Below are 24,513 nucleotides of genomic sequence, written 5' to 3' on the forward strand. Positions count from 1 at the left end.
CAGCAAGTGGCTATTCTGTGCTGGTGGGGTCTGGGGGAACCACAGTACAGGTCTTCTCGATCCAGAGACCTTCAGGCTCCTTCAGGGCTGTGGACAACTATGTGGCCTTCTTTTATAGAAGTTAAATGAATGTGCCTTCTGTTTTTACCTACACAGATAATGTTGTTGTTCTTCTTTCCCTGTAATCAAGTTAGAGTACCCTCAACTACAAAATGAGTAATATATTTTAATACAGTTTACCCCATTATTGAAATGAGTAGGTTGTCCTTTGTAGGAAAAGTACTATTGTTATTATAGCCTGAAGACAGTTATATTAAGTCTCAGGAACCCATTGCTCTACCTTGTGCCCTGCAACTGGCTTTTTTTTCTTTTCATCTTTCTTTGCCCTCAACTATTTATTTTATATTTGATTTTTACTTTGTTGCTTTGCAAATAATAGATTTGGTTTACTGATTATAGGAGATTCTGGAAAATTCTTTTTCATCAAACAGTGCTTTTTAAATTTATCATTCATGTAACATATGTAAAGCCAAAAGAAATGATGTAACAAATGATGTAAAGCAAAAATCTGAAATTCAATGGTTACCATTAAAATCTGCATAAAAAGTATTCATCTAGTAAGCATGCATAGTTTATGTTTGCATCCCAGTTTGTGCATGTTAGACATGAGTGAACTGCAGGAGGGTTCCATTCATCCCGTGTCAGCATTAGCTTTAAGGACTTTTAAAAAGCGTTAGATAACACCATTTGAAAACACACCAGGTCAGAGGTAGGAATTGTCTGGAATTTATTGTCCATGGTTGTGGCATGCCTTGAACATTTACTCCTGATCAATGGCGATGTCTACGTGTTACTGTCCTTGGTTGCACTGACATGCTCAGAGCGGCAAGGATGTGGGTAGAAGCCCTTGCCTGGTTGGCTCTGGAGCGTTGAAGGCAGGTTTGGTGAGGTGCAGACCCCGCAGGCCTAATGCAGGCATGGCGAGTGCTTTGCCTGAGGTCAGCACTGATATGCCTGGTGAACAGCAGAATTGCTGCCAGTAGCACATGGAAGAATGGCCAGAAGTCAAGCCCTGGGTGGTCCGGAAGCTTGAGGTGGCCTGGGAAGGCAACTGCTTAACTGGCAGCCAAGCTTGAAGCATTCAGCAGTGATTCTCCAGGGAGGAGGGGAGCCATCCTTCCCCCAGAATAAATGATGAATCTCAGGCAGCCATGGTGGAAGGCTGATGCTATCACATACCACGCAGTGCTCAGGACCCAGCATCCAGCGCTCAGGACCCAGCATCCAGTGCTCAGGACCCAGCATCCAGTGCTCAGGACCCAGCATCCAGTGCTCAGGACCCAGCATCCAGCGCACAGGGCACAGCACCCAGCGCCCCGCACACAGCACATTTATTTCTTGTGAAATCAAGAACTTATAAACCTTGGGCTGAAGGAGGGGGCTCAAGGGTGAATGTGTTTGATTTCCTGGAGTCCGGGTGCTAGGAATACTTGATTTACATGTGGTGGTGTTGACCGCATCTACATGCAATAGCACGGTACTATCACACAAAGGAGAACACTTCAGATGGGCAAACAGGATAGATATCAGAAGTAGGAGAAGACAAAGAACAGGACAGGAGCCTTCAACAGAGGACCTCTGAAAGACTCTACCCACCAGGGTATCGAAAGAAATACTGAGATTCACAGACAAACTTTGGGCAGAGTGCCAGAATCCTTATGGAAGAGGGTGATAGAAAGTTCTGGAGGGGACAGAAAGTCCGTAAGGAGAACAACAGAGCCCAAATACCTAGGCCCTCTGGAGGGGGCCTGCAGAGACCGATACTCCAACCAAGGACCATGCATGGAGAAGACCTAGACCCGCTGTTCAGAGCAAGCCCATAGGCTGCTTAGTTTCCAGTTGGGTTCCTAGTAAGGGGTGAAGGGCTGTCTCTGGCATGAACTCAGTGGCAGGCTCTTTGATCACCTTCCTCTGGAGGGGTGTAGCCTTGCCAGGCCACAGAGGAAGATAATGCAGCCAGCATTGATGAGACCAGATAGGGTAGGGTCAGATAGAAGGGAGGAAGACCTCCCCTATCAGGGGACTAGGGAAAGGGCATAGGGGGAGAAGAGAAAGGGTGGGTGGGACTGGGAGGAGATGAGGGAGGGGGCTGCAACAGGGATACAAAGTGAATAAATTGTAATAAATAAATAAATAAATACATACATACATACATACATAAATACATAAATTTAATTTTAAAAAGATTTAAAAACAAACAAAAAACAAAAACAAAAAGGAGAATATAGTACTTAACTATCCTATGGGTGGGGGACAATCTCCAAGTAACTGAAAGGTCTTGGTGGAAAGTCAAGATGCCAAGACATCTTATTAGCATAGGGTGGTATCTCCAAGAATCCCTAGGTGCTTGCTTATCAGAAAAGGGTCAGGCCTGTGAGCTTTCTCTGAGGCCTATGTGATTCTTCTTCCAAGATCTGCAGTACCCAGATCAGGTGGAGAGAGAACCCTGCTAAGAAAAGGGAGTCCACCTTCATAGAATGAGTGTGGAAGATATCTGGAAATGTCAGGCCTAAACCTTATTCACAACTTTATAGCCTGATCCCAGCCCCCTCCCTCCTCTCCTTCTAGTCTACCCTCATGTCCCTTCCTCCCGTTTCCCCCTCTCCTTCTTCTCAGAGAAGGGGAAGACCCCAAGGAACATCAAGCTGCCCTTGCACCTCAAATCGCAGCAGTACTAAGTACATCCCCTCCTATTGGGGCCTGATAAGATAGCCCAGCTAGAGGGAAGAGATCCAGTGGTAGGCAATTGAGTCAGAGAGAGCTGCCTACTCCTATTTTCAGAGGCCCCACATGTTGACCACGCTGCATATCTGCTACATGTGTCTAGGAGGTCTAGGCCCAGTCCATGAATATATTTTGGTTGGTGGCTCAGTCTCTGTGAGCCACCATGGGCCCAGGTTACTTGACTCTGTAGGTCACCCTGTGGTGTCCTTGACCCCTCTGGCTCTCTCTATCCTTTCACAGAACTCCCTGAGCTCCGCCTACTCTTTAGCTGTATATCTCTGCATCCGTCTCCATCAGCTGCTGGATGACGCCTCTCAGAAGACAGTTATGCTAGGCTCCTGTCTGCAAGCTTAGCAGAGTATCATTGTAACAGGGTTCGGCTGTCTTCCAGGGCATGTGTCTCAAGTTGGGCCAGTCATTGGTTTGCCATTGCCTCAATCTCTGCTCCATTTTCCCCCTACACTTCTTGTAGGCAAGACAAATTTTGGGTCGAAAGTTGTGTGGATGGGTTGTTGCTTCCCTAGTTCTCCTGGGAGTCATACCTGCCTACAGGAGGTAGCAACTTCAGCCTCCATATCCCAGGCTTCTAGGAGTCTCAGTTAGGGTCACCTCCATAGACTCTAAAAACCTTCTCTATCCCATAGATACCCATCCTCATTTCCATTTTCTCTACCAGTCTTCCCTTTTCTCCCATCTCCTTCTCTTCCCACACCTGATCGCCATCCTGTTACTCTCCCCATGCCCTCTTCCACCTAGTTTTCTCCCTCCATTTACTTCAATTGTCTCTTTTATTTCTTGTTCTGAATGAGGTTCAAGCATCTTCCCTGGGCCTTCTTTGGCTTCTTTGAGTCTGTGGATTATAGCATGGTTATCTTGTACTTATGGCTAATATCTGCTTTGGCTAATATGTCCTTACTTATAAGTACATACCATGTGTATCTTTCCGGTTCTGGTTCCAGTTCACTCAGGATGATCTTTTCTAGTTCCATCCATTTGTCTACAAATTTCATGAGAGCTTTATTTTTAGTAGCTGAGTAGTATTCCATTGTGTCAATATACTACATTTTCTTTATCCATTCTCCTACTAAGGAACATCTAGGTTGTTTGTAATTTCTGGCTATTACAAATCAAGCTGCTATGAACAAGTATCCTTGTGATATGCTGGATTATCTTTTTTTATATGCCCAAGAGTGGTATAGCCGGGTCTTGAGGTGGATCTAGTCCCAGGTTTCTGAGAAACCTCCAGATTGAATCCCACAGTGGTTATAGAAGCTTGCACTCCCACAAGTAACAGAGGAGTGCTCCCCTTTCTCCACACACTCACCTCTTAGCTGTTCTAACAGCTCTACGATGGCATCTCAGCATCATTTTGATTTGTATTTCCCTGATGACTAAGGACGTTTTACATTCCTTTATGTGCTTCCTGTCAATTGGAGATTTCTCTGTTGAGATTTCTTAGTTTAGCTCTAGACCCCATTTTTAGAAGTGTTATTTTGTTTGTTGGTGCTTAATTTCTTGAGTTCTTTATGTATTTTGGATATTAGCTCTCTATCAGATGTGGGGTTGGTGAAGATCTTTTCCCAGTCTGTTGGTGGTACTTTGTCCTGTTGACGGTGTCCTTTGCCTTGCAGAAGGTTTTTCATTTCATGAGCTTCCATTTATTAATTGTTGATCTTAGTACCTGAGCTGTCTTTGTTCTGTTCAGGAAGTTGTATCACATGCCAAAGCCTTCAAGGCTATTCTCCAACTTCTCTTATATTAGATTTATATTGTCTGGTTTTATGTTAAGGTCTTTGATCCACATGGATTTAAGTTATGTGCAAGGTAATAAATATGAATCTATTTGCATTTTCTACATGCAGATATACAATTAGACCAGCACCATTACTTGAAGATGTTTTCTTTTTTTCACTATATGGCTTTGGATTCTTTGTAAAAAATGAAGTTTTTGTAGGTGTGTGGGTTTATTTCTGGGTTTTTTATTCGATTCCATTTATCTGCTTTTTTTTTTCTTATTTTGCCAATACCATGGAAGAATACCAATTAAAATCAGGGATGGTAATACCTTCAGAAATTCTTTTATTGTACAGGAGTTTTTTTTGTTTTTTGTTTGTTTGTTTTTTAGCTATCCTGAGTTATTTTTTTTCCATATGAAGTTAAAAAATTGTTCTTTCTAGGTCTATAAAAAATTATGCTGGAATTTTGATGGGAATTGCATTGAATCTGTAGATTTCTCTTTGTACAATGGCCATTTTTACATTTCAGTTCGTTCTACTATCCATGAGCATGGGAGATCTTTCCATATTCTGATATCTTTTTCAATTTCTTTTCTTCAGAGACTTGAATATTTTCTCATACAGGTCTTTCATTTGTGCAAGTCTTGTTCAAGCAAACACAGCTATTGTGAGTTCACGAGGGCAGCAGTCCTGCCTAGTCCTGATGACATTGTTTTACTCTGGTACTCTAGTCCTGCCTCATATAAATTCTACCCTTTCTTCTTCAATAGTCCCTGAGCCTGGGAGAGAGGTTGTAATATAGTTGTACCATTTGTACCTGAGCCCTCACCTGACATTTATTCTTTGTACTTTGAATAGTTATGAGTTTTCTCATTAACTACCATCCAATGCACAAAGACACTTCTCTGTACTAATCAATTGGTAGAAAGATAAAAATTTAGAGGGTACTTTGTCCATTTAGCAGAATAATAGTAGACCTATCAACTCTACAGCTATGGGCACTTGGCAAGATTTACAGTATAAGTCATGAGTTTCCTCTTGTTGAGCCAACCTTAAGTTCCAGATTAAAAATAGTTAAAGCGTTATAGCCACCATAACGCTCTTGCCACTATTGTACCAAGAAGCCTATACAGCCAATCATTACTGCAGTTCACAGGGTTCAGAGCTGGGTAAAAATGTTAATGACTCTTCCCACTTTCAGTGGACTGCAGTGTTTTTTCTAGTACTGTGAAAGTTAGACAGCAGGGAAGAAGCATCTTACTTGGTCCTAGCTTGAGTTTTCTTAGTATGTAGGAAGGCTACTGATTAAGATATGCTTATTTTGTAACTGTCACTTTGTGGAACATGTTCATGAACTCTAGAAGTTTTCTTGTACATTTTTTTTGTGTGTCTTCCATGAGTAAAATCAAGTTCTCTGCAAATAAGGATGGTTTGACTTTTTTCTATCCTATTTGTGTACCCTTTAGTTAATTTCTTGCTTAATTGCTTGGGATAGAATATCAAGTACTACATTAAAGAGTGGTGGCATAAGACCTAGGCAGTGGTGATGCACACCTTTAATCTTCATTAGGAGGCAGAGGTAGGTGGATCTCTAAGTTTGAGCCCAGCCTGGTTTACATAGTAAGTTCCAGGACAGCCAGAGCTACACAGAGAATATCTGTCTTGAAAAAAAACCAACATAAGAAGCAGTAGAAAAGAAGGAAGAAGAAGGGGAGGAAGATGAGGAGGCAAGAGGAGAGGAAGAAGAAGAGGAGAAAGAAGGGGAGGAGGAAGAGAAGAGATGTGGAAGAAGACACTCTGAGCATCTTCCTGATCTTAAGGAATGCTTTGAGTTTTTATCCATTTAGTATGATGATGGTCATCTGTTTGTGTTAGATAACATCAGTTGTCTGTAGATATATTCCCTCTACACTTAATCTCGCTAGGGTTTTTACCATGAAAGGATGTTGGATTTTTGTCAAAGGCCTTTTCCACATTAATTGAAATGATTATATGATTTCTGAGTTTATCTATGTGATTGAGTACATTTGTTGATTTATGTATATTGAACTATTCCTGAATCCCTGGAATAAAGTCAATTTTGCAAGTACTTTATGGAGAACTTTTAAGTCTATGTTCATCCAAGAGATTGGCTGATAAATTTCTCCCTTTTCGTTGTTGTTGAATCTTGATCTGTTGTTGGTAACAGGATGATACTGGCTCTCTAAAGGAGTTTGTAATTGTCCCTTCCATTTAAAAAATTATTTGAGGATTATTGGTGTTAGTTTTTTCCTTTGAACATCTGCTAGAATTCTGCACTGAATCTAAGTCCTTTTTTGAGCTGAAAGTTTTTTATTTATTGCTCCTCTCTCATTGATTTTATAGATCTAACTTACTTAACATTGGCTTAACTACAGGAGGAATTATACATCTAAGAATCCATATTCTTTCAGATTTTTTCAATTTAGTGGAATATAGATTTTTGAGTTGTGTTCTCATGAATCTCTGAATATCTTCAGTGTCCTTTTATAATATCACCTTTTTCATCTCCAATTTTATTAACTTGGGTCATCTCTTTCTTCTATTTAAACTAGCTAAGTTTGTCATTCTTTTTCTCTATTTTAAAGAACCAGCTGTATTTCACTGATTCATTTTTATTTTTAAAATTTCTATTTCCTTAATTTCAGACCCAATCTTTACTATTTCTCTTCACTTACTGCTTTGTGGATTGGTTTGTTCTTGTTTTTCCACATTTTATGATTCATTATGAAGTTGTTTATTTGTGATCTATCTGGTTTTTTAATGTGAACACTTACAGTCTAAACATCCTAAGATAACCTTCACTGTGTCCCATTAATTTGAGTATGTTGTATTTTAATTATCATTTCTTTCTGGAACCCTTAAATTTCCTTCCTGATTTCCAAATGACCCTGTACCACACAGAACTGTGTTGTTTAATATCCATGAATTTATGTTTTTGATCTGGTTTTTCTTGTCATTCTTATCTAGTTTTATAATCCCGTTGTGATCAGAATACAGGTGATAGTTCAGTTTTCCTGTTTGTTCAGATTTGCTTTTCCCAAACTGTAGATAGGTGTTTTGTTCTGATGAAAGTGTCCTTTGTTTTACAGAAGCTTTTCAGTTTCATGAGGTCCCATTTATCAATTGTTGATCTTAGAGCCTGTGCTGTTGGTGTTCTGTTCAGGAACTTGTCTCCTGCGCCAATGAGTTCCAGGCTCTTCTAGACTTTTCTTCTAACAGGTTTAATGTGTCTAGTTTTATATTGAGGTCTTTGATCCACTTGGACTTTAGTTTTGTGCAGGGTGATAAATGTGGATATATTTGTATTTTTCTGCTTGTAGACATCCAGTTAGACCAGCACCATTTGTTGAAGATGTTATCTTTTTTCCATTGTATGGTTTTGGTATCTTTGTCAAAAATCAGCTGTCCATAAGTATGTAGGTTTATTTCAGGGTCTTCTATTTGATTCCATTGATCCACCAGTCTGTTTCTATGCCAGTATCATGCAGTTTTTAGTATTTAGTACAACTTGGGATCAGGGATGGAGATACCTCCAGAAGATCTTTTATTGTAGAGGATTGTTTTGGTAATTCTGGGTTTCTTGTTATTCCATATGAAGTTGATAATTTTTCTTTCAAGGTCTGTAAAGACTTGTGTTGGTAAGTTGAAGGGAATTGTGTTGAATTTGTAGATTGCTTTTAGTAAAGTGGCTATTTTTACTATGTTAATCCTGCCAAGCCATGAACTTTCCATTTTCTGATATCTTCTTCTAATTCTTTCTTCAGAGACTGAAAATTTTTTTCATACAGGTCGTTGACTTTCTTGGTTAGGGTCACACCAAGGTATTTTATGTCCTTTGTGGCTATTTTAAAGGATGTTGTTTCCCTAATTTCTTTCTCAGCCTTTTTGTCTTTTGTATACAGGAAGGCTACGGATTTTTTTGAGTTAATATTGTATCCAGCCACTTTGCTGAAGGTGTTTATCAGCTGTAGGAGCTCTGTGCTAGAATTTTTGGGGTCACCCAGGTATACTATCATATCATATGCAAATAGTGATACTTTGACTTCTTTCTTTCCAATTTGTATCCCCTTGATCTCCTTTAACTCCAACCAAGTACCATGCACGGAGATAACCTAGAACCCCTGCACAGATATAGCCCATGGCAGTTCAGTGTCCAAGTGGGTTCCATAGTAATGGGAAGAGGGACTGCCTCTGACATGAACTGATTGACCTGTTCTTTGATCACTTCACCCTGAGGGGGGAGCAGCCTTACCAGGCCACAGAGGAAGACAATGCAGCCACTTCTGATGAGACCTAAAAGACTAGGATCAGAAGGAAGGAAAAGAAGACCTCACCTTTCAGTGGACTTGGGTAGAGGCATGTGTGGAGAAGGGGAAGGAATGGAGGAATTGGGAGGGGAGGTTTAAGGGAGTTACAGAGGGGATACAAAGTGAATAAAGTGTAATTAATAAAAAAAAATCAAAAAACTACCTTCAAACAAGAAGAACAGGCAAAGCCAGAATTATCCTTGAATTTCTTAGGTGTTTGGTACAAATTATGCTCAAATCCATGGTCAATAAATTCAAGCCATCATAATGCTCTAAAAAAAAAAAAAAAAAAGATTTGCTTTTCCATCCTAGTATGTGATCTATTTTAAAGAAGGTGCTGTGGGGTGGGGTGCTGAGAAAAATATGCATTCCTGGGCATTTTGGTAGAATGGTCTGTAGATATTTGTTATGTCCATTTGATCTATGATGTTATTTAATTCCAGTATTTCTTCATTCATCTTTTGTACAGTTGATCTGTCAAATGCTGAGAGTGAGATATTGAAGTCATTTGCTATTACTTTGTTTGGGTTAATCTATGATTTTTAATCCTATGATGTTTGCTTTAAGAAGTTGGATGAGCCTCTATTTGGGACATATATATTTAGAGAATTATAAATTTTATTATGAGTCAATCTTTTTCAATAAGTAAGAAGTGGCTTTTTTTATCTCTCCTAATAATAATTGGTTTGAAATCTATTTTGTCAGATGTTCAAACAGCAGCACTTGATTGCTTGATTCCTTTGCTTGGAGCCCTTTTTTTCCTTTTTCTTTTCACTACAAGGTACATTTTTTGAAAACAGTAGAAATTAAAGTTCTGTCATCTAATGGAAACTGTTTTGTCTTTTGATGGGTAAATTGTGACCATCAATACTCAGAGTTATTTTTGAAATGTAAGTATTTCCTTCTGTCATTTTGTTGATTTTGTATAGTAGAGAAGAAGAGCTGGATCAAAATTTAAAAAGTGGGAGTCCAATTGCTTGAATGCTTAATTGCTCTCTTTGACTGATACACTTGTGGATATTAGACTGTGCTTCTGTTACATTTAATGGGTCCCATTATTTTCATGTTGATTTTCAGCTGCCCTTGAGATTGGAGTTTTCTTGACTTTGTTCTGTGGGCTGTGGATAACTCAATACAAGTCTTCTCTGTCCGACTGGTTGTGTTCCCATCAAGTTGGTAGATGTGTGGTACCCAAAGTCCTATTTAGAGTTTATGTTAAGCTTCAAAAGCATAGGTTCCTCTTTTGTATTGTGGCACTGATAATGTCCATGGCAACAGTCACTTGAAACCCCTATGAAATCCTTAACATTCACCTTTGTAGATTTTCAGGTAGGAGTCTTTTGTCCCCATTTGCCTGGGGAAAGATGGCAGCATGGTGGTGGATGCTATTGTCTTACAGTCTTCTGAATGTAGATAATGTTATTTGGTCCAATGATAGAGGAATTTATTCTGTTAAGCATGAGAACCATGAGGAAAAAAGTCCAAATACATAATTGTCCGATTAAAGAAAGCTGTATTTGAGGGGATGGAAGATGGCAATGCCAACCATGCAAAGTATCTGAACAGCAGCTCAGCAGTGAGAGCAGAGTGACTGACAGGCCATATTGTGGACCCCAAAACACCAACATCAGTGTTTCTCAGATGAGAGATGAACCCACGGGAAAACACAAGGGTCCATCTTTAGGCCACCCACTTAATACTGGGAAAAACTCCTGGGCTCCTGCCTGGCACAGCTGCAATCCTAGGCCACCCACCGAAGCCCACCATCTGTGGATATCTTCATGGTACTGGCAGCTCCTGCCTCTGACCTTGAGGCTCACTCTCACTGTCCATGGAGTGGATACCTTCTAGTACTGAGAGTGAGGCCCCAAACCCAGGCACTCACTCTCACCATCCCATGGACATCTTCTAGGTACTGGAGGCTCGTGTACCCAATCTCGGGCACCCACTCTCACCGACTTGTGAAGTGAATACAGTACCAAGGGATGTGCGGCTCCAAACTCGGTGCCCACTCTCATACGCCACAGTCACCCTCCAACACCAGTGGCTCTAGGTTCCAAACTCAGGCACCCAAATCACCGTCCATTGGAGGGGATACTTTCTAGCACCTGGGGTGTGGGCACAAAACTTGGGGCCCACCCTTGCCATCCCAAGAGAGCTGCTCCAACCTCAGCCCTCCTGACGCTTGGGACCCATGGAAACAACCCCAGACACTGCTCCAAAGCTCAATCCCTCTCCCTAAGAAAACCAGTAAGACCTTTGACCTCACAGTTTCTCTAAAAAAGACTGTGGCCAGGGTGCACAGTGTCTGAGCACAGTGGCTAGTCTCACTAACCTCAGAACAAGAAAGTCAGTGCCAGCCAGGGCAGCTGACTCCAGGACTATCCTCTTTGAAAGGAAGATCCCTGAGCTCCCGAAGAATCCACATGGTCCCCAGAATCAAACATTTGAGGAGACCCACAGTCAGTTCCCTGAGAACCACCCACCAATCTGAGGTCATTCCCACCAATCTAGAAGGGCTCCTGCAGGAATACCCGGCTTCCAGCCCAGGGCCCTTCCTGCATCCACTAGAACTCCTGTAGGCAACACGATCTAACACCCAACACCGGAGACACCAGATGGCTACACATCTGGGTGAAAACACAATCAATAAAAGCCAAAGCAATATGGCATCCCCAGAACCTAGTTATCCAAAGACAAGTAACCGTGGATGCCCCAACACAATTGAAACAAGAAAATAACCTTAAATCTATGTTTATGAATGTAACAGAAGAACTAAAAATTTGTAAAGAAATACAGGAAGATTCAGTCAAACAGACTGAGGCCTTTAGAAAGGAAATAATTAAATCGCTGAAAGAAACAGGAAAGGTCAAACAAACAGATGAAGGAATTGGACAATCCATATTAATGAAAAGCAGGAAAATATAAACAAACAGGTGAAGGAAATCGACAAAATGGTTCAAGATCTGAAGATGGAAATAGAAACATTAAAGAAAGCACAAACTGAAGAAATCCTGGAAAGGGAGAACTTAGGGAAGAAAACAGTAACTACAGGGTAAGCATCACTAACAGAATACAAGAGATTGGGAAAAGAATCTCAGGTGTAGAAGAAACAATGGAAGAAATCAATGCTTTTGTGAAAGAAAATGTTAAATCCAATTAAAAATAATCCTGACACAAAACATCCAACAAATCAAGGACACCATGAAAAGGAGAAACCTAAGCATAACAGGAATAGAAGGAAAGAGAAGATTCATGGCTCCAAGGACCAGATAATATTTTCAACAAAATCATAGGAGAAAAGTTCCCCAGTCTTTAGAAAGAGATGCCTATAAGCGTACAAGAGGCCTGCATAACACCAAATAAATCATACCAGAAAAGAAAATCCTCCCACCACATAATAGTTAAAACAGGAAATGTATAAAAAAAAGAAAAAATATTAAAAGATGCAAGGGAAAATGCCAAGTAACATATAATAGCAAACTTATAAGAATCACACTAGACTTCTCAGCAGAGACCATAAAAGCCAGAAGGGCCAGGGCAAACTTCTTACAAACTCTAAGAGACCACAGATGCCAGTCTAGACTACTATACCCAGCAAAATTTTCAAACATAGGTGGAGAAAACAAGATATTCCAAGACAAAACCAAATTGAAACAGTATCTATGCAAAACCTAGCCATACAGAAAACTCTAGAAGGAAAACTCCCACATGAGAAAATTAATCCCCCCCCCAAAAAAAGAAACCCACAGGATATAAGTAACTTCACTACAGCAAAACCAAAAGTTGAGCAGCACACAAAAACAGTACTGCAACCAACATCAAAGAAAAAGGAACTAACAGTCACTGCTCATTAATCTCTCTCAAAATCAATGGACTCTCAAAAAAAAAAACAAACAAACAAACAAAAAAAAAAAAAAAAAAACAGACTAACAAACAGACACAACCTGAGAGGAAAGGGCTGGCAAAAGCTTTTCCAAGCAAATGGAACCAAGAAGCAAATAGGAGTAGCCATTCTAATATCTAATAAAATATACTTTCAACCAAAATTAATCAAGAGATGAGAAAGGACACTTTAGACGGATCAAAGGAAAACTCTACCAAGAAGGCATCTCAATTCTGAACATCTATGCCCAAATACAAAGGCACCCACATTTGTAAAAGAAGCATTAATAAAACTTAAACCATACATTAGTGGTGGGAGACTTCAACACCCCACTCTCAGCAAAGTCCAGGTCAACAAAACAAAAATTAAAGAAAGAAACAATGACACTGAAGAGGTCATGAATCAAATGGACCTAACAGACATCTACAGAACTTTTCATGCAAACATAAAAGAATATACCTTCTTCTCAGCACTTCATGGATACATCTCCAAAATTTATCATAGAAGAGATCACAAAGCAAACAGATACAAGTTTGAAATAATCCCTTGTTGCCTATCAGACCACATGGACTAAACCTGGACCTCACAACGACAGAAATAGCAAAAATCCTATCCATGCTTGGAAACTAAACAACTCCCTACTCAACAACAACTGGGTCAGGGAAGAAATAAAGAAAAATTAAAGACTACCTAGAATTCAATGAATTTGAAGGCACAACATACCAAAACTTATGGAACAGAACGAAAGCAGTGCTAAGAGAAAAGTTCATGTTTCTGACATGAACTCAATGGTGGGCTCTTTAACCACCACCCCCACTTCCTCCGGGGAGGAGCAGCCCTGCTATGCCATAGTGGAGGACTTTGCAGCCAGTCCTGAAGACACCTGATAAACCAGCATCAGATGGAAGGGGAGGAGGTTCTCCCTTATCAGTGGACTTGGAAAGGGGCATTGAGGAGATGAGGGTGGGAGGGTGAGATTGGGAGGGAAAGAGGGTGTGGGATACAGCAGGGATACAAAGGTAACAAACTGTAACTAATATTAAAAAATAAAAATTAAAAAAAGAAAAGTTCATAGCACTAAGTGCCTTCAAGAAGAAATTGGAGACATCTTATACAAGCAACTTAACAGCACCTGAAAGCTCTAGAAATAAATAGAAGAAGACACACATAAGAGGAGTAGACCACTGTTAAAAAAATAAACTAAGGGCTGAAATTAATAAATTAGAAACAAACAAAATAATTCAAAGAATCAATGAAACCGAGAGCTGGTTCTTTGAGAAAATCAGTAAGACAGACAAACCCTCAGTTAAACTGACTAAAAGGCAGAGAGACACCATCCAAATCAACAAAATCAGAAATAAAAAGGAGCACATGACAGCAGACACTGAGGAAATTCAAAGAATCATTAGGTCTTACTTCAAAGCCTATACACTACAAAATTTGAAAATCTAAATGAAATGAACAATTTTCTTGATAGATTCCACTTACCAAAGTTAAATCAGGATCAGGTAAATGAACTAAATAATTTTGAGGAAATAGAAGCTGTCATCAGAACTCTCCCATCCAAAAAAAAAAAAAAAAAAAAAAAAAAAAAGCCCAGGGCCAAATGATTACAGCCCAGAATTCTACCAGACCTTCAAAGAAGAGATAACACCAATTCTCTTCAAACTCTTTCACAAACTAGAAACGAAGGAACATTATCAAACTCATTTTATGAGGCCACAGTCACCTTCATACCTAAACGTCACAAAGACCCAACAAAGAAAGAATTTCAGACCTACTTTCCTTATAAACATTGATGCAAACAAACTCAATAAAATACTTGCAAACAATCTAAGAACACATCAAAAATATCATTCACTATGACCCAGTAGGCTTCAACCCAGACACGCACAGATGATTCAATATATGGAACTCCATCAATGTAATCCACCATATAAACAAACTGAAAGAAAACATACACACACACCCATACACTCATCTCCTTACATGCTGAAAAAGCATTTGAGAAAATCCAACACCCATTTTTGTTTAAAGTCTTGGAGAGATCAGGTATTTACAAGGCACAAACTTAAGCATAACAAAGGTAATATATAGCAAGCATGTAGTGAACATCAAACTAAACAGAGAAAACCTTAAATAAATTCTAATGAAATCAGGGACAAAGCAAGTCTGTCCACTCTTTCCATATCTCTTCAACATAGTACTTGAAGTCCTAGCTAAAGCAATAAGACAACAAAAGGAGATCAAGGGGATACAAATCAGAAAGGATCACTATTCACAGATGATATGATAGGATACATGAGTGAGCCTCAAATTCTACGACAAAACTCCTACAGCTGATAAACACCTCAGCAAAGTGGCTGGATACAAAAGTAACTAAAAAAAAAAATCAGTAACCTTCATGTATGCAAAAGACAAATGAGCTGATAAAGAAATTAGGGAAGCAATAACTTCACAACACTTCACAACAGCCACAAAAAAACCCAATATTAAGTATCTTTGTGTAATTATAAGCTAGCAAGTGAAAGACTTATATGAAATATCTTTAAGTCATTGAAGAAGATAACAGAAAAATGGAAAGATCTTTCATGCCCATGGATTGATAGGATTTAAATAGCAAAAATGGCCATTCTACCAAAAGCAATCTGAAGATTCAATGTAATTCCCACAAAATACCAACAAAATTCTTTACAGAACTAGAAAGAAAAATTCTCAACTTCATATGGAAAAACAAAAAAACCCAGAAGTACTAAGAAATCCTGTCCAATAAAAGATCTTTAGGAAGTATCTCAATCTCAAAGTGTACTATGAAGCAATAGTAATAAAATTCTGCATGGTACTGGTATACAAACAGATTGGTGGATCAATGGAATTGAATCAAAGACCCAGAAATAAACCCACACACCTACAGACACTTGATATTTTACAAAGGAGCCAAAACCATACAATGAAGAAAAAGATAGCATCTCCAACAAATGATGCTGGTCTAGCTGAATGTCAACATATAGAAAAATGCAAATAGACCAATATTTATCACCCTGCACAAAATTAAAGTCCAAGTGGGTCAAACACCTCAACATAAAACAAGACACACTAAATCTGTTAGAAGAAAACTGGGGTCTTGCCTTGAACTCTTTGGCATAGGAAAAAACTTACTGAACATAATCCAAACAGCTCAGTCTCTAAGATCAACAATTAATAAATGGGACCTCATGAAACTGAAAAGCCTCTATGAAGCAAAGGACACTGCCAAGAGAGCAAAATGGCAGCTTACAGACTGAGAAAAGATCTTCACTAACCCTACATCTGACAGAAGGCTAATATCCAAAATATATAAAGAACTCAAGAAATTAAACATCAACAAATCATATAATCTAATTTAAAAATGGAGCACAGAGCTAAAAAGAGAATTCTCAACAGACGAATATCAAATGGCAGAGAGGCACTTAAAGAAATGCTCAAAGGTCCTTAGTAATCAGTGAAATGCAAACCAAAACAACTCTGAGATTTCACCTTATATCCATCATAATGGCTAAGATAAAAATCTCAAGTGACAACACATGTTGGAAAGAATGTAGAGAAAGGGGAACCCTCCTCCATTTCTGGTGGGAGTGCACATCTGTACACCTACGTTGGAAATCAATTTTGGTGTTTTCTCAGAAAACTGGGAATAGCTCTACCTCAAGACCCAGCTATACCACTCATATACCTAAAAGATGCTCAATCATACAATAAGGACATTTGCTCAGCTATGTTCATAAGAGCTTTATTTGTAATAGCCAGAATCTGCAAACAACCTAGATGTCACTTAACTGAAGAATGGATACAGAAATTGTGGTATATTTATAGAGTGGACTACTACACAGCTGTTAAAAAACAAGGAAATCATGAAATTGGCAGGCAAATGGATGAAACTAGAAGAGGTCATCCTAAGTGAGGTAACCCTGAAGCAGAAATACATACATGGTATGTACTCACTTATAAGCAGATATTAGCCATATATTATAGGATAACCATACTAAAACCCACAGACCTCAAGAAGCTAAAAAAATACGGAGGATCCTAGTAAGAATGCTTAATTCTTAACCAGAAGAGCAAACAGGATAGACACCAGAAGCAGTGAAAGAGAGGGAACAGGACAAAAACCTATCATAGATGTCCTCTGAAAGACTACACCCAGCAGAGGATCGAATCAGATGCAGAAACTCACAGCCAAACTTTCAGCAGAGAGCAGGTATTCTTATAGAAGAAGCAGGGATAGAAAGACCTGGCGAGGCCAGGAGCATCACAAGGAGACCAACCAAGCCAAAAATCTCGGCCCAGCGGGCACTGCAGAAAATGATGCACTAACCAAGGACCATGAGTTATGAAGACCTAGACACCCTGCTCAGATGTAGCCCATAGGCAGCTCAGTCTCCATGTGGGATACCTAGTAAGGGGAGCAGGGGTTGTCTCTGACATCAACTTAGTGTCCTGCTCTTTAATCATTTCCCCCTGGTGGGAGACCTTGCCAGGCCACAGGAGAAGAGGAGGACCCAGGCAGTCCTGATGAGACTTGATAGATTAGGGTCAGATGGTAGTGGAGGACGGCTTCCCCTTTCAGTGAACTAGGGGAGGAAATTAGGCAAAAGAAAGTGGGAGGGTGGGACTGGGAGGAGATAAGGGAGGGGGCTACAATCTGGTTATAAAATGAATAAATTGTAAAACATAAAAATTAAATTAATTACTTTTTTTTAAAGCTGTATTTAGGGTGTACCTGGAACTGGCTGACCAGCTGTCTCACCCTACATTGGCATTTGAGAGGCTAGCCCCTGCTGGAAAGATAAGGTGTTTGTAGGGTGTTAGAAAGATGTAATGATCATCTTACCCTGAGACCTCCTTCTTGTTTAGCTTCTTTAGGTGTACAGATTTTAGTATGTTTATCCTATCTTATAGATCTAGTATCCACTTAAAAGTGAGCATATACCATGTGTGAAAGACAAATGGGATGGAAATTGGAAGTAGAAGAAAACAAGAAACAGGACAGAAGCCTACCATAGAGGGAGTCTGAAAGACTCTATCTAGCAGTGTATCAAAGCAGATACTGAGACTCATAACCAAACCTTGAGCAGAGTGCAGGGAATCATATGAAAGATGGGAGAGTTAGTAAGACATGGAGAGGACAGGAGCACCACAAGGACCAAACATATCTGGGCACAGGGGTCTTTTCTGAGACTCCAACCAAGGACCATGCATGGATATAACCTAGAACCCCTGCTCAGACGTAGCCCATGGCAGCTTCACACCCAAGGGGGGTTCCCTAGTAAGAGGAACAGAGACTGTCTCTGACATGAACTCAGAGGCAGGCTCTTTGATCCCCTCACCCTGCCTCAAAGGAGGAGCAGCCTTACCAGGCCACAGAGGAAGACATTCCAGCCAGTCCTGATGAAACCTGATAAACTAGGGTCAGATGGAAGGGAGGAGGTCCACCCCTGTCAGTGTCTTTAGAGAGGGGCAGGGAGGAGATGAGAAAGGGAGGGTGGTATTGGGAGGGAATGAAGGAGGGGGCTACAGCTGGGATACAAAATAAATAAACTAATTAATATAAAAAATAAAAATTAAAAAAGAAAGATATAATAAAAGGGAAGGAACAAAGGGCAAGGATTGTTTGAGTGTTGATCAAGTCAAACCTAAGACTTGGATAAATAACAGATGGAGTGATTAAATATTCCTATTCTCTTTAGTTTCCAAACTGTATTCAGTCACTGGATTTACTTGGCTTCTATTCTACTATTTTGCCTGGAAATCCCAAATAGATTTTTTGTTTACAAACAAACAACAACAACAAACTTAAATTGAAGGAAACTCATCATATATACTACTTTCAAATCAATGACTGTTTTGAAATTTTAGAGAATTATAATTAAAACTGAAAATATATTCTGAATGAAATGTGTCCTGTTGGAACTTCATAAGAACAGTCTTTTCTCTGTCTTTGTCTCTATTTTCTTCCTCTGTCGACCTTTTTTTTTTTCTATTCCTGGTTCTCTTCTTTCTCTCTCTCTCCTTCACACATTCACAGAGGTATGCACACACACACACACACACACACACACACACACAAGTGAACGCGTACACACAGGAGTACACACCATAGATAAAATATGACCAAAGAAACATAGAAGCATCAGCATCTTAAAGTGGAAATACCTTCGGGGATTCCTGCTCTGTATTTGGATACTTGCTTGGTCCCTCACTGACTGTGTCTCCTTGTTCATTTATTTTCTTAACCCATCTCATCTTGATGAAATAGTTGTGAATGTTAGGCATTCCCATCGGGATGATGTATGTCTCCTGCTTGTCATTATATATTATCCACCCAGTAATGACTATCATAAATACTAGGTTTTAAGTATTTATTAAACTTCAAAACATGCTGTTTATATGAAACACAATTATGTTATAAAAAAACATTAAAGCCTTGTCACTGAGGGAGACAGTTGAACAACTAAGTTTGTCACTGCTGATTTGCCACTACTTTGATGAGATAGCTCAATTTCCCCCATGAAGCTTGCACACACGCACAAAGCATTAGTACTAAAACCTTCACCTTTACTTTGCTAACTATGCTGTTTCTTGGTAATTTGTCATGTGTAACTTAAAGGCAGTTCTCCTTAAACATTACATTTCAATATTAAGTAACCACAAGTTAAAAAAAAAAGTTGTTTTGTATCTGGCTTTGGATAAATAGTGTGTTTGTTCCTTCAGTTTTATTTGTACTTGACAATATTTAGCACTCTTTCTTATGTCTCTCTTTTCTCCCAATTACCAAGGTCTCTTCAAGATCTGTCAAAGCAAACAGATATCCCTTACGGCACAGTTTTGGACTCTGCAGTATATCAGCATGTCCGCATGAAAGGGCTGAATCCATTTGAGAGAGACAGCATGTATTCCCAGATGTGGCGAATGATCAACCGAAGCAATGGATCGGAGAACAATGTTCTGGAGTCCCAAGCAGGCATTCAGAAGGTACTGTGCTCTTCATCTATGGTCTTCATCAGGTTGTCTTCAACACGGTCATGGATAAGTTGAGATTTCTTTCGTGTGTATTGTAATTCAGACATCAAAGATTTAGTCAAATTATATTTTTACTGTTTTAAGCAACTCAACATCTTCATAAAGGAAACTCCAAATACTCTGTGATATCTCACCAATAATTTCCCTTAAACATCCAAAACTAAAAACTGGTGTTCTTCTTTAGTTGAGAAAAGGATTAAAGACTTATAAACATGAAAACTAAATAAATTTTCCCAAATCCCATTCCAAATATCATTCATGTTATCCAATCCATTTAAATAACTTATGGCTCTTTCTATAAAGCATTTGTTTTTAAACTAAAACTTTATCTTTACTTGTGATTATCTAAAGCTATTTGAAAGAAAAATTTAATCTTGTCAACAAATAAGTTCCCTGCGAGTTGATGTTTCTGTTTTCCAAAGGGAAAAATCTTTATCTGATTATTTTTCTATAACCATCATTTAGAAGTAGGTATATTTAAAAGCCTCAGAAATGTCTTTTCACATTTGAAAAGAAAATAATTAAAAGCTATTCTTCATTCTAGATGTAGTTTATTTACAAATATACACAAATAATTCAGGTCCCAGAAGCCTCCATGATGGAACTGGGTAGGTTTTTTTCTTAAATTATTACCAGTGGCTAGGTGTGGTTGATATTTATTAGGTGTCCATGGAATGAATAAGTTAACAAACAAACAAATGAATGGCTGTCATCAGTGGCAGTGGTAGTGTTGACTTTTCTCTGTGACTTTTCATCTCAGAATAGTTCTGACCCCAGGTCTGAGCTTCCTGCTCAGAATGTAAATGCTCTGCTGGAGGAAGGCTTACTATTCTGATTCCTCTGCTTCGGGTTTGAAGATGGCTGTCAGCCTCTGGGATCAACCTAAATAATCTTTGCTGTTGCCACATTGGCATCCTTGCCTTGAGAACTGATGCTGATTATGGACCCATCTCTACAAACATTAATGGTTTTTATAAGAAATATTCTTAGCATGTTAGCAGAAGACACCAGGGGAGAAAATGCATGGCCTTGCTCTGCCTGAAGCATCCTCTGATGACTTTGCCCTCATACAAATCCAGTTTCTCATCAAAAGTGTTGAGTGGAGATTATGGCTTTCTTGTCTTTCTCAGAAGGACCAGTAGCTCCTGGAATATTAATATGGTATCATCAGAATAGGAGGCTGGGAGTAGAGAGTGGACCAGTATGTGGTTAAGTTTGTATATTGGGGAAAGGGAGAAAGGATGGATGTTTTGGGTTTATTATGTGGGTACTCATAAAATTAAGTTAATTTGAGCTTATGGATAAGTCTACTAAAGGGTTTGAAGAAATAGTTTTTCTTTATCTACCATCTACCATCTTCATCTACTACCAAAAATGAGCTTTATAGGTTGGAAGGAGTACTTTCATGCAAGAGAATGTGTTCAGTGCAGATGAGGCCCTCATTAATCCCCTAGCATTACTTCCCACTACAGAAAAACAGAAATACTATTTTTGAAGATGGGTATTAATAGAATTTTTATCATGTAATTATATTACATTTTCAGAGGAAAAGCTTAGAGATAGTTCATTTTCTTTCATCACACATAATACTCTCAATGAAATATTTTAAAACAAACATGTATTCACTCATGCATTTTTGTATCCATTTTCAAATATCTGCTAAATACCAGTTCTGTACCAGGCTCCTAGGTAAAAAATGGAGAATAGTTTAACATCAGGAAGAAGTCCCCAGGCTCAGGAGCTATAGTCTGGTGAGGAAGACAAGAGGGATATAAAACATCATTTAAATGGTAATAGATATGAGATTTTAAATATGATCTTAGTGTGGATGTTGAAGAGACAATCTACAGATCATTTTTCCCCAATATGTCGCTTTACTCATTGACAAAGAAATGATCCTAATAGAAAACGAAGCATGATCCGGGAAGGCCTCCCACCCTGGAGTTAAGTCTAGGTTGATTTTTCAAAAGAAGCTCTGTAAACAGAATTTATTTTAGACTCTTCCTGGACCTTGGGAGTTTTAGTACGATGGTAAGAATTTCTTTCTTTACTGTGATGGTAGGTTTTCTCAACATTAAATAAAGCTGCTTGGTTGACTCTCTTTTGTAACCCCAGCTTTGGGAGGCTGAAACAAGAGAACTGTGAGTTCCAGACCAGCCTAAAGTACATAGAAAGATCCCGCCTTAAAAACTTAAAAGTATGTAATGATAAAACAATATGACATATGCAAATCTTCAATAAATAATATGAGCAGAGCCGAAAACCTATCTTTTAGGATATTTTGGGAGATTAACAAGAGAATGGGTATGTAAATGATTTTTAACTACAAAACTGTATCACTACTAGTTCCTCCTTTAATTTAAAATAAATTAATACATTTATTATTAAAAACTATGATAAAATAGAAAGCACAGTGTAAGAAGTAAAAAGCAGTGTCTGCCTCCTGAGATTCAGCTGATAAAGAAAGTTAATCGGCTGAAGAGAATCAGTTAATCAGCTGAAGAGACAGCAAGAGCCCCTGCCTGAGAGTTGATCATAAATATAGCGGCTCCACCCCAGGCCTCTGAAAGCAGATCTTAGTCTTACAAGATCTGAGAATGATTCTTATGCATGGTAAAGTTTACTTCATACTAATGCAGGGCTGCCTAGAGCATTCTGATTTGGTTTTCATCTGTGAGGGATAGGAAGCCCAAGAGGGTTTTAGACAGAAATGTAATATGATTGAAATCACATTCTGGCAAAGAACATATGGGAAAAGCCTAATGTGGCATGTGGAATCTGGATGTAAGGAAAGAGGCCACACCTGGGACTTGACATTGTTCTAGAATTACATTATGGCAAGTTCATCTCTGTTAAAACCTAATACAGACTAGAACACTGAGCAGTCCTTGCATATACTACGCTTTCATCAAGGTGGGCATGGGGGTGAGACAGGTACTTTCCAAGAATGCACAGAGAAACCACCAGGTTACAGGCGAAGAATTGACCAGGAATGTGTGATCAGCGTGTGACACTGAGAAAAGTCTGTGATAGATATGAGAGCAATATTCACTTCTAATGGCCTAGTAAACCCTACGGTGGTGAACAAAGCCTCCTAGACCTGTTGTAATGAAGTCCTCTAGTGGTAAGGAAGATTGGGCCTGGTGAGAAGAGGACTGCTGAGGGTCAGGAGGGTAAATCACTCCCCAGTTTAGGGAGTCATAATGGTGTATAAGCCCAGGTGGAAACCAGAGGGTAGTGGTGCCAGAAGTAGCAGTATTTGACCTAAATGACAACATCTGTGGTTTTGGAATCCATTGGTACTGTCGTAGTTTGCTTTCAGTTGTTGCAACTAAACAGTGATTAAAAACAAAAACAAAAACAAAAAAACAGTTCGGACAAGTTTTTTTTATTATTTTTTATTATTAATTACACTTTATTCATTTTGTATCCCCCCATAAGCCCCTCCCTCCTCCCCTCCCAACCTCACCCTTCCTCCCCTTTCTGCATGCATGCCCCTCCCTAAGTCCACTGATAGGGGAGGTCTTCCTCTCCTTCTTTCTGATCTTAGACTATCAGTTCTCATCAGAAGTGGCTGCATTGTCATCTTCTGTGGCCTGGTAAGGCTGCTCCCCCCTCAGGGGGAGGTGATCAAAGAGCAGGCCAATCAGTTTATGTCAGAGGCAGTCCCTCTTCCCATTACTATGTAACCCACTTGGACACTGACCTGCCATGGGCTACATCTGTGCAGGGGTTCTAGGTTATCTCCATGAATAGTCCTTGGTTGGAGTATGAGTCTCTGGGAAGTTCCCTGTGTTCAAATTTTCTTGTTCTGTTGCTCTCCTTGTGGAGTTCCTGTCCTTTCCAGCTCTTACTATACACTTCCACATCACAGTCCATCTCTGAAGGAAATCAGGAAAGGAACTGAAGCAAGAACCTAGAGATAGAAACGGGAGCAGTAAACATGGAGGAGAGCTGCTTACTGGCTTGGTAGAAGTGGCTTGATCAGCTTGTCATACCCAAGTGGAAATGAAAGCCAAGACAAAAAGTAGGTGTGAGTCACCTGTTGGAAAGGACTGGGGCTAGCAAACAAATTACAAACCCTATCGTCTAGTGAGGTAAGCCTACCCCATTAACTTAGATCTGGCTAAACTCTTGGCTGGTGGGGCCTGGAGACATAACTCAGCAACTTAGACCACTTACTGCTTTTTCAGAGGACCTGGGTCTAGTTCCTGGCACTCACAATATGGCCCACAAATACTGGTAACTCCAGTGCCCTCTTCTGGCCTCTGTGGGCACCCCACATTCACGTGGTACACATATATGGAGGCAAAACACATAAGCACAAAAAATTTTAAAAATTTAAATATTTAAAAATGGACACAATGAGTTTGTAATTTTCTATATTCACTGAGCACACACCCATTTGTTATTTCCCCCAGAATTCCTCTAGACATTGAAAAGTCCAATAGAATAAGCAAAGTCTCTGGTCCAACAGAGGCATAATGTGATGGAACGAAATAGACAGGTACGTAAGTGAGAGCTACAAAGAAGCATGAGGGCTGTGCATGATGGCACACTCCTGTAATCATGTACTCATGGGCACCAGTAAGAACCTGCCCAAAAAAAGCCTTTTAAAATCTGTGGTTCACAACAAAGACTCAAAGATCAAGTTAAGAAACATTGGAAGCACCAGAATGCAACAAGAGTGTCACACGTATTGGGTGTTGAGAAACAGCTC

At 39.4% G+C, this 24,513-nt stretch overlaps 1 protein-coding gene across 1 annotated transcript in view; it reads left to right on the forward strand.

Moving 5' to 3' along the window:
• Grid2 (glutamate ionotropic receptor delta type subunit 2) overlaps positions 1–24,513 on the forward strand; it is a 1,513,832-nt gene that overhangs the window by 1,271,719 nt on the left and 217,600 nt on the right. Inside the window, exon 13 of the mRNA XM_055612670.1 lies at positions 19,550–19,745. Within this exon, the coding sequence (XP_055468645.1) occupies positions 19,550–19,745 (196 nt within the window). The remainder of the gene's footprint in view (positions 1–19,549; positions 19,746–24,513) is intronic.

Source organism: Psammomys obesus, unplaced genomic scaffold (assembly GCF_907164565.1).
Source record: "Psammomys obesus unplaced genomic scaffold, mPsaObe1.curated_primary_1811, whole genome shotgun sequence".
NCBI classification, from domain to species: domain Eukaryota; kingdom Metazoa; phylum Chordata; class Mammalia; order Rodentia; family Muridae; genus Psammomys; species Psammomys obesus.